Source organism: Pleuronectes platessa, chromosome 16 (genome assembly GCF_947347685.1).
Source record: "Pleuronectes platessa chromosome 16, fPlePla1.1, whole genome shotgun sequence".
NCBI classification, from domain to species: domain Eukaryota; kingdom Metazoa; phylum Chordata; class Actinopteri; order Pleuronectiformes; family Pleuronectidae; genus Pleuronectes; species Pleuronectes platessa.
Window position 1 is genome coordinate 23,888,026 of NC_070641.1, and position 17,575 is coordinate 23,905,600.

At 46.1% G+C, this 17,575-nt stretch overlaps 3 protein-coding genes across 3 annotated transcripts in view; 1 reads left to right on the plus strand and 2 right to left on the minus strand.

The window, feature by feature from the left end:
* Positions 1 to 2,383: 2,383 nt before the first annotated feature.
* si:ch211-237i5.4 (insulin-like growth factor-binding protein complex acid labile subunit) lies at positions 2,384 to 8,099 on the minus strand. Its single transcript, XM_053444246.1, has 6 exons — positions 8,066 to 8,099; positions 7,145 to 7,389; positions 6,920 to 7,065; positions 4,712 to 4,880; positions 2,936 to 3,098; positions 2,384 to 2,691 (listed from the first exon to the last, which is right to left on the minus strand). Exons 1-6 carry the CDS (start codon positions 8,097 to 8,099, stop codon positions 2,384 to 2,386), a joined length of 1,065 nt encoding a protein of 354 aa, XP_053300221.1.
* Positions 8,100 to 8,968: 869 nt separating this feature from the next.
* On the plus strand, positions 8,969 to 12,143 carry pex12 (peroxisomal biogenesis factor 12). The gene is made up of 4 exons (XM_053443276.1): positions 8,969 to 9,207; positions 10,176 to 10,303; positions 10,712 to 11,247; positions 11,532 to 12,143. Exons 2-4 carry the CDS (start codon positions 10,181 to 10,183, stop codon positions 11,956 to 11,958), a joined length of 1,086 nt encoding a protein of 361 aa, XP_053299251.1. The 5' UTR covers positions 8,969 to 9,207; positions 10,176 to 10,180; the 3' UTR covers positions 11,959 to 12,143.
* Positions 12,144 to 12,352: 209 nt separating this feature from the next.
* The window catches only part of hdac5 (histone deacetylase 5), a 23,755-nt gene continuing 18,532 nt past the window's right edge, over positions 12,353 to 17,575 (minus strand). Inside the window, exons 21-28 of the mRNA XM_053443277.1 lie at positions 17,465 to 17,552; positions 17,243 to 17,362; positions 17,032 to 17,129; positions 16,776 to 16,894; positions 16,555 to 16,688; positions 15,984 to 16,065; positions 15,709 to 15,889; positions 12,353 to 15,607 (exon numbers count right to left, since the gene is read on the minus strand). Of these exons, the coding sequence (XP_053299252.1) occupies positions 15,568 to 15,607; positions 15,709 to 15,889; positions 15,984 to 16,065; positions 16,555 to 16,688; positions 16,776 to 16,894; positions 17,032 to 17,129; positions 17,243 to 17,362; positions 17,465 to 17,552 (862 nt within the window). The 3' untranslated portion in view covers positions 12,353 to 15,567. The remainder of the gene's footprint in view (positions 15,608 to 15,708; positions 15,890 to 15,983; positions 16,066 to 16,554; positions 16,689 to 16,775; positions 16,895 to 17,031; positions 17,130 to 17,242; positions 17,363 to 17,464; positions 17,553 to 17,575) is intronic.

The window sequence follows — 17,575 nt, forward strand, 5'->3', positions numbered from 1 at the left end:
ATAAGTTGAACTTGATAAAAGTGAAGAGAAAAAGGCAGAGGGAGGAATTGGATCTTGGTAAAACTGCATTTTTCTTTTTCTTGATATGAACCAGTGACAGATAATAATAATAATAAATATGTTCAGAAGCAGCAGGTGATGCAGAAGAATCGTTTAAATCATCTAGACTGATCTCTCCGGTCCTTTACCTGCTTGTTCTGAATAAACATGAAACAGTGACAGATTGTTTCTGTATTCTATAGAAATACGTCTTTACATTTTAATATAAAACATAAACTAAAACACTTTGAAGTGTTGTACACACATGTTATTGTGCATAAATGTTCCTATAACACCCTTTAACGTTAATACTGAAACTCAGGGTAAACGTACATTGACTTTCAGTTGCTGAGGGAAGCTGGAGCGTCTCCTATTGGCAGAGAGCTGTAACTGCAATACAAACAAATACATTTAAAAAATAGCTTCTCATCATTGTAGGAGAATCTGACATTTTGTGAGGAGTGCAGTGGTACATCTTTATAGTTTAGTGAATGTAGAACATAACGTAGATCACACTAGAATCTGAGAGGGTCACAGATCTCAGTGAAGTTACTGGTGCGTTAGAAATGTCTCAGAAAAGCATCACTGGTTTCTTTAAACTCCTCTAAAGCTAAAGTGTCAAATGTTCTAAGCCCGGTATGAGATGTTGTTTTGTGGTGTTTTACTGAGCTGCACTTAATGAAGACATCATAAAAATGAGTTATATAAATCAACGTACTGGGATTATATATTATATTTTGCTTCGGACGCAGGTCAGCCAAGATAAGATAAGACTGAATATACCAAAGAGACGTGAGTGGTGTCAATCATCACGTCATTTGATTTGAAGAGTGCAAGAGTTTTAATGTTTACAATGGAGGTCTCCCCCCCCCCCCCCCCTCCAGTTGCACTCTGGAGTAAATCTCCCTCTAATCCTCGTTGTTCCCGTCTGTTCTGCTCAGATTTAAAACCTGTTTATCTAAAAGAAGGACACAGAGGACGTCAGCGCTGACTCATGACGTGACCTTCCCCCCGACCTCTGCAGCGATGGTGACGAGAGACACACACATCACCGTGTCTGAAAGTACACAATTCAAGTACAGAGATTTGTGTAAGTAAAAGTATTGCACTGTTTCAACCCCCAAAAAAGAAATACCATCATTATTTAGTCTATGGTAATAATTAAAAGTGAAATATAATAATAATAGATTGAAATAAAACAACGAACAGAGAACCTGCTGTTCAGCTTCTGTTTAATTCTCTCTGCACACAGATTTAAAAGATGTTTTCCATTCCAGCTGTATCCATCCTGACATCTGGCCTCCCCCCCCCCCCCCCCCATCGGTCCACCTCTAATCCACTGTGGTGTCCAGACACATGGTCTCTACTGAACCTCTGTCTCTTCTGTCTGAATGTCTCTCTGACTGTCACAGGGTCAAAGTCCTTTGTTTTAAATCCACCAGAAGGAGAAGAGGACACGAGGATGAAGAGGGATCTCTTTCTTCTGGAGCAGGTTAAAGGTCACGATAGAAAATAACAGTCTTATGTCACATGGAGTAAAACATTCAGCTGTTTGTTGAACTGCAAACATTCAAACTATTGAATATAATATAAGCACATATAGACTCTGGAAGCTTAATAGAGCATTTTATCACAGGGTTGGTGATAAAGATTGATAATATTCATTTGAGCTCCAAACAAACAAACACGTTTTACTTTGAAAATCCTGTTTTCAAAGTAAAACCATCGTTGTCCAGGTTAGCTGCAGAACATCTGGTCTCCTCCACATGTAAACAGCTGTATCCTACAGAGCTGAACAACATGATGATTCTCCATGTTGTGTCTACACTGGAAGCTGAGGAGGTCATGTGACAGGAGCCTGACGAATCAGTGAAGGAAACATCACAAGGTAAAAGACCCAATCAGCAAGAGGCTGCGAGCGTCATTGTTTCCAAACGTCTCAGTATTGTGATCGTTGTTCACGTGTTTTGTCCCGAGGTCTAAAGACCGGAGGACGTGAGACTGATGATCCTCATGAAGATGTCGACTCACGGCAAAATCAGCTGTTCCACTCATGTCCACCAGGCGGCGGTAATAAAAGACAAAGGAGCAAGCCCCGCCCCAAAGGTTCCTGTGAACTCTCTGAGCCGGGACTTCTTTGTTTAGACCCTGGTCCCTCAGGACGAAACACCAGGTTCCTGCAAAGGTTCTGAGTACCTGCCGGAACTTCCTGGAGAAAATGGAAACACAGAAACCATAACCCTAATTTACATAAAAGGTTCCATCTCTTTCACCGGGAAAAACGTAAGAAACGTCTACGCATTCTGACTGTGAAGACGGCAGCCATCTTGAACGGCCGCCGCTCTCAGGACGGTGGACTCTGGGTTTGAGTCTGTGACTCCGTGTCCCAGTTCTTCTCACGGTGACTCTTCCTGTTCCTCTCAGCCATGACCACGGCCGCCACCACGCTGACCAGCACGGTGACCGTGATGACGAGCACGGTCACGGTCTCTGCGATGCAGAGCCGGCTGTCCACCCAGGCCAGTGAGGCCCCGGCCAGCTGCGGCGGCTCCTGGCACGTCACGTTCCGGTAGTCGTCGATGTGGAGGTGGCGAACGTAGAGGATCTTACTGAAGACACGATGAAGCTCGCAGTCACAGCTCCACGGGTTCCCTGAGGAAACACATGTTGTGTTGATCAGGTCCTATTCAGTTGATTCAGTATTAGTAATAGTTAAGTAGAATAACGTGCAAGAAGCCATTCTATACCAAATTCATTTAATTTTCTATAACGCACCAGAATGGTCCTGATTGTGACATTATACATTTTCCTGGTCCCCAGATGATGAATCCTGATGAAGTTAATAAGCCAGCACGACTGTGGAGAGGGTCAGTGGACGGGATTCAAACCAACACACCTGACAGCTGGATGTGAGTGGCGGTCGTGTGCAGGCTGAGGAAGGTCTTGAACTTGAGGTGTTGCAGGTTGTTTCCCTCCAGAGCGAGAACGGCCAAACTGTAGAGGGGCGCTAGAGCGTCACTGTCGATCTGAGAGATGTTGTTGTAGCTCAGCTGGAGCACCTGCACGCAGACAGACAGACAGACAGACAGACAGACAGACAGACAGACAGACAGGTCATCAGACAGACAGACAGACAGACAGGTCATCAGACAGACAGACAGACAGACAGACAGACAGGTCATCAGACAGACAGACAGGTCATCAGACAGACAGACAGACAGACAGGTCATCAGACAGACAGGTCATCAGACAGACAGACAGACAGACAGACAGACAGACAGACAGACAGACAGGTCATCAGATAGACAGACAGACAGACAGACAGACAGACAGACAGACAGACAGACAGACAGACAGACAGGTCATCAGATAGACAGACAGACAGACAGACAGACAGACAGACAGGTCATCAGACAGACAGACAGACAGACAGACAGGTCATCAGACAGACAGGTCATTAAACAGACAGACAGACAGACAGGTCATCAAACAGACAGACAGACAGACAGACAGATAGACAGACAGGTCATCAGACAGACAGACAGACAGACAGGTCATCAGACAGACAGACAGACAGACAGACAGATAGACAGACAGGTCATCAGACAGACAGACAGACAGACAGACAGACAGGCAGACAGACAGACAGACAGACAGACAGACAGACAGGTCATCAGACAGACAGACAGGTCATCAGACAGACAGACAGACAGACAGACAGAGAGACAGGCAGGGAGACAGACAGGTCATCAGACAGACAGACAGACAGACAGACAGACAGACAGACAGACAGGTCATCAGACAGACAGACAGGTTATCAGACAGACAGACAGACAGACAGACAGACAGACAGACAGGTTATCAGACAGACAGACAGGTCATCAGACAGACAGACAGGTTATCAGACAGACAGACAGACAGACAGACAGACAGACAGACAGGTCATCAGACAGACAGACAGACAGACAGACAGACAGGTCATCAGACAGACAGACAGGTCATCAGACAGACAGACAGACAGACAGACAGACAGGTCATCAGACAGACAGACAGAAAGACAGACAGACAGACAGACAGAGAGACAGGTCATCAGACAGACAGACAGGTCATCAGACAGACAGACAGACAGACAGACAGACAGACAGACAGGCAGGCAGACAGAGAGACAGGTCATCAGACAGAAAGACAGGTCATCAGACAGACAGACAGACAGACAGGCAGACAGAGAGACAGGTCATCAGACAGACAGACAGGTCATCAGACAGACAGACAGACAGACAGACAGGTCATCAGACAGACAGACAGGTTATCAGACAGACAGACAACAGACAGACAGACAGACAGACAGACAGGTCATCAGACAGACAGACAGACAGACAGACAGACAGGTCATCAGACAGAAAGACAGGTCATCAGACAGACAGACAGACAGACAGGTCATCAGACAGACAGACAGGTCATCAGACAGACAGACAGGCAGATAGACAGACAGACAGACAGACAGACAGACAGGTCATCAGACAGACAGACAGACAGAAAGACAGACAGGCAGACAGACAGACAGGCAGACAGACAGACAGACAGACAGACAGACAGACAGGCAGACAGGTCATCAGACAGACAGACAGACAGGCAGACAGACAGACAGACAGGCAGACAGACAGTTGTGCACCTCCAGTCCAGGCAGCATGTCCAGGCTCCCCCTCTGCAGCCCACTCAGTCTGTTGTGGTGCAGGTGGAGCTGCCTGAGTCTGGACAGACCTCTGAACACACCAGGACCCACAGACACCAGCTGGTTATAGCTCAGGTCCAGTTTCTCCATGTTGTCCAGATACGCCAGGCTGGGTGGGACAGACAGGCAGGCGTCAGACAGACAGGTGAAGACAGACAGGTGAAGACAGACAGGTGTCAGACAGACAGGTGAAGACAGACAGGTGAAGACAGAGAGATGAAGACAGACAGGTGTCAGACAGAGAGATGAAGACAGACAGGTGAAGACAGACAGGTGAAGACAGAGAGATGAAGACAGACAGGTGTCAGACAGACAGGCGTCAGAAAGACAGGTGAAGACAGACAGGTGAAGACAGAGACATGAAGACAGACAGGTGAAGACAGACAGGTGAAGACAGACAGTTGTCAGACAGACAGGCGTCAGACAGATAGGTGAAGACAGACAGGTGAAGACAGACAAGCGTCAGACAGACCAGTGTTAATTTCGTTGACGAAGACGATGACGAAATATATTCGTTAACGACCTTTTTTCCATGACGAAGACGAGACGAAGACGTAACGAAAACGAATCTTTGAAAATAAAAACTATGACGAAATCTATTTTAATTTTCGTTGACGAGACGAGACGAGACGAAAATGTTGGTGGTTGACTAAGTCACAATCATTTTTAAAACATCATCGTATCAGGCCGTCATGAAGTATCAGGAGCGGGCGAGTGAATCTGTGTGTGTGTGTGTGTGTGTGTGTGTGTGCCTGTGCGCTCCCAGATAGCGCTCCGGTCCGTAGCTCCGCCCCCCGCCTAGCGCACTCGCTCAGAGAGACACAGTGAAAGCAGAGCGCGTTCTCGTGGAGCAGCCTCTCAGTGACCGACTGCTTCTTAACTATGGAAACAGTGAAAACCAGAGTTTCTCTGGTCTCAGCTGCTCAGAGATCAGCGCTTCAGCTTCTTCATCAGAGCAGAAGCTGCAGTTGGTTTGTACCGATGTTCAGTTTCTGTGTCCGGCTCCAGTCTGACCTGCTCTCCCTTTTTGTTTTCACATTTAAAATTAAATATATATTTTTAAGCTATTAGGCTGCAGCTATATGTTTTTATAGAAAAGGAGTTTAATGTGGCTATTAAATGTGACTAAAACTAGACTAAAATGGAATTAGTTTTCGTCGACTAAAACTAGACTAAAATGGAATTTGTTTTCGTCGACTAAAACTAGACTAAAACTAAGAAGGATTAAAATGACTAAAAGGTGACTAAAACTAATATGCATTTTCGTCGAAAGACTAAGACTAAGACTAAATCAAAAATAGCTGCCAAAATTAACACTGAGACAGACAGATGAAGACAGACAGGTGAAGACAGACGGGTGAAGATGGACAGGTGAAGACAGACAGGTGAAGACAGACAGGTGAAGATGGACAGATGAAGACAGACAGGTGAAGACAGACAGGTGAAGATGTACAGGTGAAGACAGACAGGCGTCAGACAGACAGGTGAAGTAAGACAGGTGTCAGACAGACAGGCATCAGACAGACAGGTGAAGACAGACAGGTGAAGACAGACAGGTGAAGATGGACAGATGAAGACAGACAGGTGAAGACAGACAGGCGTCAGACAGACAGGTGAAGACAGACAGGTGAAGACAGACAGGTGAAGATGGACAGATGAAGACAGACAGGTGAAGACAGACAGGCGTCAGACAGACAGGTGAAGTAAGACAGGTGTCAGACAGACAGGCATCAGACAGACAGGTGAAGACAGACAGGCGTCAGACAGACAGGTGAAGACAGACAGGTGAAGATGGACAGGTGAAGACAGACAGGCGTCAGACAGACAGGTGTAGTAATACAGGTGTCAGACAGACAGGCATCAGACAGACAGGTGAAGACAGACAGGCGTCAGACAGACAGGTGAAGACAGACAGGCGTCAGACAGACAGGTGAAGACAGACAGGTGTCAGACAGACAGGTGAAGTAAGACAGGTGTCAGACAGACAGGCATCAGACAGACAGGTGAAGACAGACAGGCGTCAGACAGACAGGTGAAGACAGACAGGTGAAGATGGACAGATGAAGACAGACAGGTGAAGACAGACAGATGAAGACAGACAGATGAAGACAGACAGATGAAGACAGACAGGTGAAGACAGACAGGTACCTGTGTCCAGATAAGTAACATAAGTTGTTGTGAGCCAGTCGAAGTTCTCTGAGCGCAGACAGACTGGTGGAGAAGTCGACTGGGAGCAACGTCAACTGGTTCCAACTGAGATCCAACTTCTCCATGAAGGACAAAGAGAAAAACGCCTGTGGAGAAAGACTCACGGTTAAAATGTTCCTTGAATCCTGGAGGTCACAGCCTGAGGAAGAGGAAGCCGGTGGTCACCTGTGGTTGAATGACTTGAATCTGACTGTTGCTCATCACCAGGACCTTCAGCGACCACAGGCCAGTGAAGACCTGAGAGCTGATCTCAGTCAGGTTGTTTCCTCCCAGCTCCAGCAGCAAGGTTCCGTGAGGGAGGCCCCGCGGAACGTGTTCGAATCCACGTGCACGGCAGTCCACCATGTCGGCGTGCTCGTAACAAGCACAGAGGGGCGGACACGAGCGTGAGCACCTGACGGGGTGAGAGGCTGAAAGGAGGAGGAGAAGGAGGAGAAGGGCCGGGAGGAGGAGGAGACACATCTCGTCTGAGGGCGGCCTGGTCACTGGAGCTGGACGTGGCTCGGTGGTTTGATTCTGCTGTCGTCAGACTGGAAATTAAAAAGCAGAGTTTAGAGTTTTACATTTAACTCAGAGGTCGTGGATCTAATAAATATTTAAAGGTGCAGTCATTCTTTGTATCTATCTTTCACGTCCACTTGGGGGCAGTGGAGCAACCTCGACCATAAACATCAACCAATCAGGAAAGTAAACAACACATAAATAACTCTTACTGAACTTCACTCTCCTTTTTGCTTCCTATCCTAAAATATCATGATCGCCCCCTGGTGGCTGGCTGCAGTACAGTTCACTAACTCAGTCTCCTCCATGTTAGTGTATGAGACATAAATAAAGACATAAGTTCTCATCACACTGATCACATAACCTCCGACCTACTTTCTACAATAAGATCTCTACGTTTAATTCTTTTATATATTTTACTATTGCTCTGTCCTGATCTTCTCATTCAAATCTAATAACATAATCCCAAGAGCAGCAGATTAAATTCAGTGAACATCTCTAATGACGCTGTATCACATCTTTTAAATGGACAAAAGAAAACAAATGATATCTACTCTAACAACAGAGAAAATAAAGATGACTCGCCTCTGCTGTCGATGAGGAACCCAAACATCTCCATTCTGGATCTTCAACTTCTACACGTCCACTGACCTCACTGGTTCACTCGACACAGACAGAGAGGATGGAGGGAGAGGGAGAGGGGGAGAGGGAGGGAGAGAGAGAGAGAGATGATGGAGAGAGAGAGGTGATGAGAGAGAGAGAGAGATGATGGAGGGAGAGACAGATGATGGAGAGAGAGAGAGGGAGAGACGGATGATGGAGAGAGAGATGATGGAGAGAGAGAGAGAGAGGGAGAGAGGGAGGAAGAGAGAGATGATGGAGGGAGAGACAGATGATGGAGAGAGAGAGAGGTGATGGAGAGAGAGAGAGAGATGATGGAGGGAGAGACAGATGATGGAGAGAGAGAAGCTGAAGCTGATGGAGACGTCCGCTGCCGTCAGCTTTGCTCATTAATCCTTTAATCCACTGAAATCACTGAATATTTCGTCTCATGCATTAAACTCTGGAAGCTCCTCCATCTTGTTTCCATCACGTTTTAGTTTCTGTGCCACAGACTTAAATATTATATAAAGTCTGTTTGTGTTCAGAGTCTCATGGACATATCACACATTCACATGTTTACTGACATGTGAGCTGTGAGCTGACCCCCCCCCCCCCCCCCCAACAACACGGACACCTGAACAATTCATAAATGGACCATACATGACACAATCACATGTGAAAGAACTCCACAGGTTATATTACTGTTTTTCTTATGATATTTTAATAGAGAATTAACAAAATAGGACAAAGATTAAAACTTCATGCATCACAACAAATAAAAGAGTAGGAATCAACCAGCATTAACATAATAGTAAATAATCTAAATTTTTATCATGAATTTACAGCAGCGGTGTTACGTCACGAGCGACGTGCCGCTGCGTCATGACGTCCAACACCTGAAGGCGGAAGTGTTGCCTGCTGTGAATGAACGTGAGAACATGTGGAAGAGAAGCGAAACAGAAGAAGAAGAGAGAAAGATGATAAACAAGGAAACAAGACACATGACGTCCTGCTAACAAGCTAACAGCTGCTAACAGCAGCTAACAGGCTAGCAGCTGTTTACAGCAGCTAACGAGCTAACCAGCTAGCAGGTGCTAGCAGCAGCTCCCCAGCAGCAGAGGAAGGTTTGTGCTCCTCCAGCGTTTTATGATGTTTAACAAAGATCGTTCATTATAATTGAGAAAGTTCAACTTGTGGTTCAGAGTCCACAGATTGTGAGCGTGTGACGTGAAGCTTCTGTTAAACCAAGTTTCTATCTTTGAGCTTTGAAATGTTTCCATGAGACTGAAAAGTCCTGAGCCTTAGGATCCAGGTCTCTGCTGTCATATGTTCAACATGTTATATATTCAACGTGTTATATATTTAACATGTTATATGTTCAACGTGTTAAATATTTAACATGTCATATGTTAAACGTGTTATATATTTAACATGTTATATGTTCAACGTGTTAAATATTTAACATGTCATATGTTAAACGTGTTATATATTTAACATGTTATATGTTCAACGTGTTAAATATTTAACATGTTATATATTTAACATGTTATATGTTCAACGTGTTAAATATTTAACATGTTATATGTTAAACGTGTTATATATTTAAAATGTTATATATTTAACATGTTATATATTAAACATGTTATATATTTAACATGTTATATATTTAACATGTTATATATTTAACATGTTATATGTTCAACGTGTTGTTGACCAGCTGAGTGTTTGAACTTTGACCCTGACACACACGTCACTTCTCTCTGTGGCTCAAAAACGACCCTGGAATCAGATGTTTTTTTAATAATAAGTAAAGTTTGTCTTTATAGATTTCTTCCAGTGGATATTAAATTTAGTTTGTTTAATACATTTGAAAAGTAAAAAGCAACATTTCATAGAAACAGATTTTTTAAATGTGTTCAGTTGGACTTTGTAGTAAAACTCTGATCGTTCAGTAACATGATGTGTAATGTTTTAACTGTATAAACAGTTTGTTAAACAGCTATTTATTTAGTGACAGTCATGTTTCTGAATATATATATATATATAATATCTAGATAATACTTGTGTGTGTACTTGTGTTGTGACTGTGCAGCAGCCATGGCTCAGGCCGGAGCTCACCTGACGTCCACCGCCGGGAACGAGCAGCCGTCCATCTTCGAGGTCGTGGCGCAGGAGACTCTGATGGACGCTCTCAAACCTGCACTGAGACACGCCCTCAAGGTGAGTGTCAGGTTCACTGGTCTCTAAACCCCGCCTGCAAACACTGGTTGTCCAATCACAGCTTAGCCACTGTCCCTGTGCACCTCAGATACTCAGGTTCTGTTCTGTGATCAGGGAGAATCCAGAGATTCTGAACTTTAAAGAACGAATTAAACAGTTTATATAGTTTTAAAGTTTCACTTCTACATCGATCATCAACTTGTTGAGTTGTTTTAATCTCAGCACCAAAATCATCAGGTGGCCGTTGAGTCCGAGTCAAGTTCGAGGATCTATTATTTAAAAAGTGATAATCATTTCATCTGTTGTTATGGAAAGTGTCTGAAAGGTGCAGCAGCATGAACACAGTAAAGTGTGTCAATGTTTTGTTTCCATGCTTCCACTGATCCACCTGCTGCTGTGGGTCCTCAGGTCCTGGCAGAGTGCAGCCCGGCTCGGTTTGGCGTTCTGTGGCGACGCTTTGATGAGCTCTACCTGCTGCTGGACCTCCTCCTCCAGAACCACTTCCTGTCCCACTGCAGCGCCTCCTTCTCTGAGAACTTCTACGGCCTGAAACGGGTTTCAGGTGGGCGGGGCTTTCCTGTCCGCCTGGGGCTGCACAGGAAGTCGCACTGGCGATCGCTTCTACTTCTGTGTTTGGTGCCGTACCTGCGGGCCAAGCTGGAGGCCACGCTGGCCAAGCAGAGGGACGAGGAGGACTTCTCCATCCAGCTGGCGCGGTCCAGGGGCCGGAGGCTGTACCGGGCGGCGGTGGCAGCTTACCCGTACGTCAGCTCAGCCTGGCAGGCCTGGGTCTTCTGCCAGCAGCTGCTCTTTGTCTTCGGAGTCTCTAAGACCCATAGTCCTCTGCTGTGGTTAGCCAGGGTGAGACTGGCACGACTCAACGCCCAAGATGTCAGAGACATGGAGCTGAAGAGCGGCGACACCACCGACCTCACGGACAAGAGGTAGATCCCTTTAATCAAACTCTACCTCTCTCTCTCTCTCTCTCTCGTCTGATACATTTCAGGTGCAAACATGATTTTATTCATGCTTTAATTGAATCCACTGAAAAGATCCATGAAACTGGGTTAACACGACAAACGTGACATAAGTGGATTAGTTCATTAGTGTGTGTTTGTGTCCGTGTACGTGTGCGTGTGTGTGTGTACGTCCAATCATCACGTTTTTTCTTGAATGAATTTCAGTCTTAAATCCAACAACCCACAATGCATTGCTCTTCTGTTGGCAGCCTGGTGATGAGGGCATGGTGGGTGATGTCACAGGCAGCGAGGGGCGTGGCCCTCTCCCTCTCCACCTCCCTCTCCATGGGCGTCTTCTTCCTGCAGTTCCTGGAGTGGTGGTACTCCTCCGACAACCAGAGCACCGTGAAAACACTCACCTCCCTGCCTGCTCCTCCGCCCCCCCTCCACCTGCAGGAGGAGGCTCCATCGCTCTCGGAGAAGCTCAGCGACGGAACTCCTCCGGGCTCCGGCGGCAGGAACTGTCGTCTTTGCCGAAGACTCTGCACCAACTGCACCGTGCTGTCGACCTCGGGCTTCGTGTTCTGTTACCGCTGCGTCTACATGTACGTGAAGGCAAAGCGCCGCTGCCCGGTCACTGGGTTTCCCACCGAGCTGCAGCACCTCATCAAGATCTACTCACCGGAGAGCGGCTGACGGGTTCAAAGGAACCGCGCACTTTAAAAAAACACTGAGCAGCTGATGACGAGCTCTCGAGCTGCAGGGAGAAGAACAATGTTTTCACTTTGTACACAATGGACTCTTTTCTGTCAGTGATGTGAGCAGATTTAGATGTGAAACCTAAATTCTATTAAATACTAAATATAAAATGTAATAAAAAAGTTGTCGGACCGAGTGATTCCAGATCTGCTGAGTTAGCATGGAGCTAACAGTCTGCTAGCTCCAACATCATATTTAGTAAACAAACATTAATTTGTCTTATCTGAAAAAGGTAAGAAAGGAAATAAAGTCATTCGACCACAATATTGATCTATATCCATAACAATCGTTCCCTGAAGTTGACGTCATGTGAAGCACTGAGGGAACTGAAAAGTCAGTGAATTGCTTTATTGAGTTTCCAGACAAGTTCAACAACAGGCCCACTTTAAAAAAAAACAAAGGAACAGAATCAGGATCAACGTCACAACATTACAGTGAGACTAATAAAAAAGGGCTTCGTCAAAACGTCCACAACCCGGAAATGAAACCGAAGAGTCACGAGAGTCACTTTCCCTTTTCAAGCTCCTGCAACACCGAGGACGAGGGGAAGAGGGCTGAAAGCTCGAGAAGGGGACAAATATAATCATCAATAATAGTCACAGTAATAGATTGCTCGAATAGCGTGTATTGCACATGTGTACACGTATATATGCACTTTTATATACATGTGAGTCAGAAAGAATTAAACACGCATCGTCGCAACAGGAAAGGATCTGGATTCAACAGCACAGACGAAGAAGAGTCAGGAATGTGCTTGTGATCAGCTCCAACAGGAACTGATTCAAACTGTCAGTCTGTCACGAGGGGGGGGGGGGGGGGGCGAGAGAGAGAGAGAGAGAGTCTCCCCTCAGGGACAGAGGGAGGACAAACAGACGAGGGGACAGCTCCGACCCCTCAACCAATCACAGCAGGACACACTACATGTACACCACAGTATCAAACATATCAAGAAATGTACAGTAGGAACTCGTGTAGCAAAAAGTGAGTCTGTGTGTATGTGTGTGTGCGACAGTAAAGCTGTGCAGCCTCTGGACTGGGGAAGTGACCGACAACACAAACCATCACACTGTCAACACCACTCACATTGTGTTGCTTTAAATGTTCAGTGCCTGTGATACAACCTCTTTCCACAAACTGTGTGTGTCTGTGTGTGTGTGTGTCCTCCAGCAGCCACCAAATCTGAACAGTAACAGTTCACCTCTTGTGTTTGTCGCACTCAGGACATCTATTGTGTTGCTCTTTGACAGAAGTAGTTGTGCGACGACAGGAAACACACGTCACCAGTCACCACATGAAACAGACGTGATGATCACACTGTGCGTCTTGATGCTCTCAGTGTGTTATAAACTTGTGTAGTGCGTTGTGTTGTTTTTCAGTGGTGTGAGTATAATAACATAATTTTACCAACTTTTCCAATTAATTTAACAGTTGTGTTTATAAATTTTGAAATTATCCATCAATTATCATTTTAAAAGCTTGAGGGGTCACAAGAAGATACAAAAATCAACAGGAGTATTTAACTTTTTATCCATCACTGTTTTATATTAAAAATAAAAATAAATATTTAGGGATATGTGCAAGTAAAACATTGTGGAAGAAGGCACACCTAAATTAATTAAACCGCCGCCCGACACAAACCGGAAACTAATGACATTTGAACTTTTTAAATGTCTTTTCTTTTTGGCATTTTTGCTTTTTCCACGTGTGGAAATTGAAAATACACTAAATTAATTTATGTCCTTCAGACAAAACATAATCAGACGGTTCTCCTCTTTAAAGCTGCAGTGCAGAACATGTCTCCCCCTTGTGGCAGTAGCAGTAATTACACCAGCTCTACTAAACACAGGGATTTCAGCAGTTCCAAATTATTCAGGTCGAGGAAATGCAATAAGTAAACAAGCTTAATAGTGTTATTAGTCTTTTAGTGTCGATTAAGAAGATCAATGGATTCACATGTTGAACACATGTTGCTCAGTGATATCTCAGTTCAGACCCTCGGTCCAGGAGGTCGAAGGTCACGCCTCATTCCGCAGCTCTCTCCCTGTTACTGGACCTCTTTACCCAATCATGACCTCTGACCTCATCACCCTGCCTGCTGCCTGCCTGGTCCTGGACCTGCCTGAGGAACTGACCGTCGCTGTTCACCAACATCAACATCAACATCAACATCTACCACCTCAACAACAGCCAGCGTCTGTAAAACACACAAAGAGACACACACAGGTGCCAACCCGAAGACTTCAGTGCTTAGTTCCTGTCAAACAGCTAAAACATCAAATCGCCAAATAGAATATATTCATAGATCCAATCTGATTGGATAAAACACTGTTTACATAAATATATATGTGCATGTGCATGTGTTTGTATATACATACATATATATGTATATAATAGTGTATGTATATTGTGTTTAATATTAATTTTGCTTTTTTATACAAAAAAGTATTTTTTATACACGTTTGTATGTACAGTTTTAGAAAAGTGACCACACTGAGTCTGCTGAGACGCAACAGGACAGAACGGTATTTACATTAAACGATCATTTTACAATTTCAGGTGGGGGGGGGGGGGGGGGGGGGCTAGAGACACGGCTGAAGTTAACGTGATGTGACTAAAACACTGAATACTGCTAAAACTGAGCTGATCCTGAGACACTTTCACCAGATTCCATCCAAGTCTGATTGAATATTATGGTTTATATAAATATTAATATTCAATGAAGATCTTGAGTGGATGTTTCTAGTGTAACGATGGCTTCAGAGGCTCCTCCCCCTCAGACACAAATCAAAGTCTGATGGAACATCGGACGTGAACATTATCTTAGCAGCTTGGACTCATCTCTGAATCATCTGGTTTCTCTCTCTCTCCGTCCCGGTTGTTAAATAGTGACACAAGAACAAATTAAGGCATCAAGATGAAGAAACAAAGACTCACAACTGGACAGATTGAAAATGAACTGCGTGAAACAACAGCAGTGTGTGTGTGTGTTTGTGTGTGTGAGTCTGGATTGGCTGGTTGGTTTGCTGAGGTGCTGCGGTGGTGGTGCGGTTTGTGGTTTCTGGATGGTTTGTGGAAAACAAGGCACCTAGTCCCTCCTCCTCCTCCTCCACCCGCGTCCCCTCAGTCCGTCTCTCTGGTGCAGCGTCAGACTCACAAGAAGACAAGTCGTCTGCCTGGAGTCCTGTTGGGATTCAAACTACGGTTTCCCACAGTCCTCGTCCCTCTGAAGACAGAAGGATGGGTGGAGGGTGGAGGGGAGGGGTTTGGTGGTGCTGTGTGCAGGTCCTGCTGCCACTCCCCTCCTCGGGCTTCCATCGGAGATGCTAACAAATCGTCTGCTCCTCCTGGAGCTGATGAAACCCCCCCCCCCCCCCCGTCTCCGTAATGTTCTCCTCAGTCTATCGGACTCCTCCTCAACAGCACATTTCCACTGTGTGTGTGTGTGCCGACACAAACTCCAAGGAGGAAGAAGAAAAGGAAGAGGAAGAGGAGGTGCTAGAAGGAGGTGAATGTCGAGTTTTTGTGCGCTTCCGCTTTAAGCTCCTCCTACAACACAGGCTCTTCTTCCATTGGCTCCTCTGTGGACCTGTGGGCGGTGCACGACACAACGTTAAACACACACATGTACATCAGAGATAATGAAGCTTTCACGAAGCTACATAGCGTTAGCATCGGTCCACTGCTCACCTGCTGGTTTCTGAGTTCCCAGGACCGGAGCCGGGCTGCTCCACGTCCACACTGAGCGACGCCATGGCGCTGACCGTTTCTGCCTCGTCCTTCTCTGATTGGCCCTGAGCCCCAAGTGGGCCGTCCAGTAGCGAGTGGCCACTGGTCTGAGACAAACTCTGAAGACAAGGCCAGTGTTTGTCTGGGGGGACAGAGACACACACAGGGACAGAGGATCAGGACCTTCTTCTCCTCATCGTGTGTATTTACTGAATCTTTGTGTGTGGGCGTCTCACTCTGGATCTCGATCACCCGCTCCAGAGAGGCACAGGCTTTTGGACACGGCGTCTCCTGAGGCCACTGACACTCAGAGTCACACTGATGGAGACAGAGTTGTGTGAACAGTGTGTGACATGGACCCAAGGATTGAAAACACATCCCACAAACATGAACCCAGAGAGAGGACAAACTCACTCTGGTAAAAATGATAGAAATGATAAATAAGTGATCATGAAAACCATGAATTCATTGTTAGAGTTTGTTTTCATTTGTGGCTGAAGGAGAGTGGAGCCCTGTCGCCCTCTACTGGCCGGCTGACCCTCAACTCCTTCAAAATATCAGTTTGAACACATGAGATGCAAATACTGGTCTAATTAGTGATCGTTAAAGATCCAGCTGCTTCTTTAGCTCCATGCTAAGCTAACCACAACCTGTCACTGAAGCTTAGCAGAAAGTTATATGTTGAACTTTTCCATTAACTTTCAAATGTCTTATTAGTTATAACCCACGTGTCCTCACAGAGCGACTCCTAGTCCATACGGTTCAAATGAAAAGATGAATATGAATATCGATGCTGGTCTGACTCACCGCGTCTCCCACCAGCGCAGACACACACGACTCCGATGCGTCACAGATGGCGGTGAGGTCATGACCACCCTCCAGCGCCATGACAACCCGCCCCCCCGCCAGACCCATCAGCATCTGCGTGAGCTGACCGAAACCTGCCAACACACACCGGTCACCGTTCAGAGACACCGACTCACAACCTGACACTCACACGACAACCTGGTTAACAGGGTGGTACTCACACTTGGCGGAAACGTTGTAGCCCCCCAGAGGAGACTGGTGACCCTCCACTGCATCGAAGCCGGCAGACACCAGGACCACATCTGGGCTGAACTGCTGGGCGATGGGCATCACCACAGTCCTACACACAGACACACACACACACAGACACACACACACGCACACAAACAAGCCTTGATGTTCCTTCCTTGAGGTTCGTACACAACATGAAGCAACTCTTCTCTCAACTCTGAGCACAGGAGGTAGAAGCAGGTTTACCTGAAGGCAGTCAGGTACTCCACATCACCCATAGGGGGCTCCACTCCTCCAGTCCATGCTATGTTGACATTAAAACCAACACCTGCACCTGATCCCACCTGCAGGGGGAGACAGAGACGTCCTCAACACCAGAGAAGCACCAATTCTGACACATGCAGTGTGTGTGTGTGTGTGTGTGTGTGTGTGTGTGTGTGTGTGTGTGTGTGTGTACCTCTTCAGGAGCTCCACTGCCAGGGAAGAAGTTTCCGTTGTCGTACCGATGGAGGGAGATGTAGAGGACGCTGGGGTCGCTGTAGAAGGCCTGCTGTGTGCCATTACCGTGGTGAATGTCCTGCAGAGACAGATAGAAGGTCAGTGGAATACTCTGATACAGACATGTGTGTGTCTGTGTGTGTGCGTGTCTGTGTGTGTGTGTGTGTGTGTGGCTACTCACCCAGTCCACAATAAGGATCTTGCCCACTCCTAGTTTCTGTTGCAGCAGCTTGGCGGTGATTGCGACAGAATTAAAGAAACAAAAGCCCCTGTTCACACACACACACACACA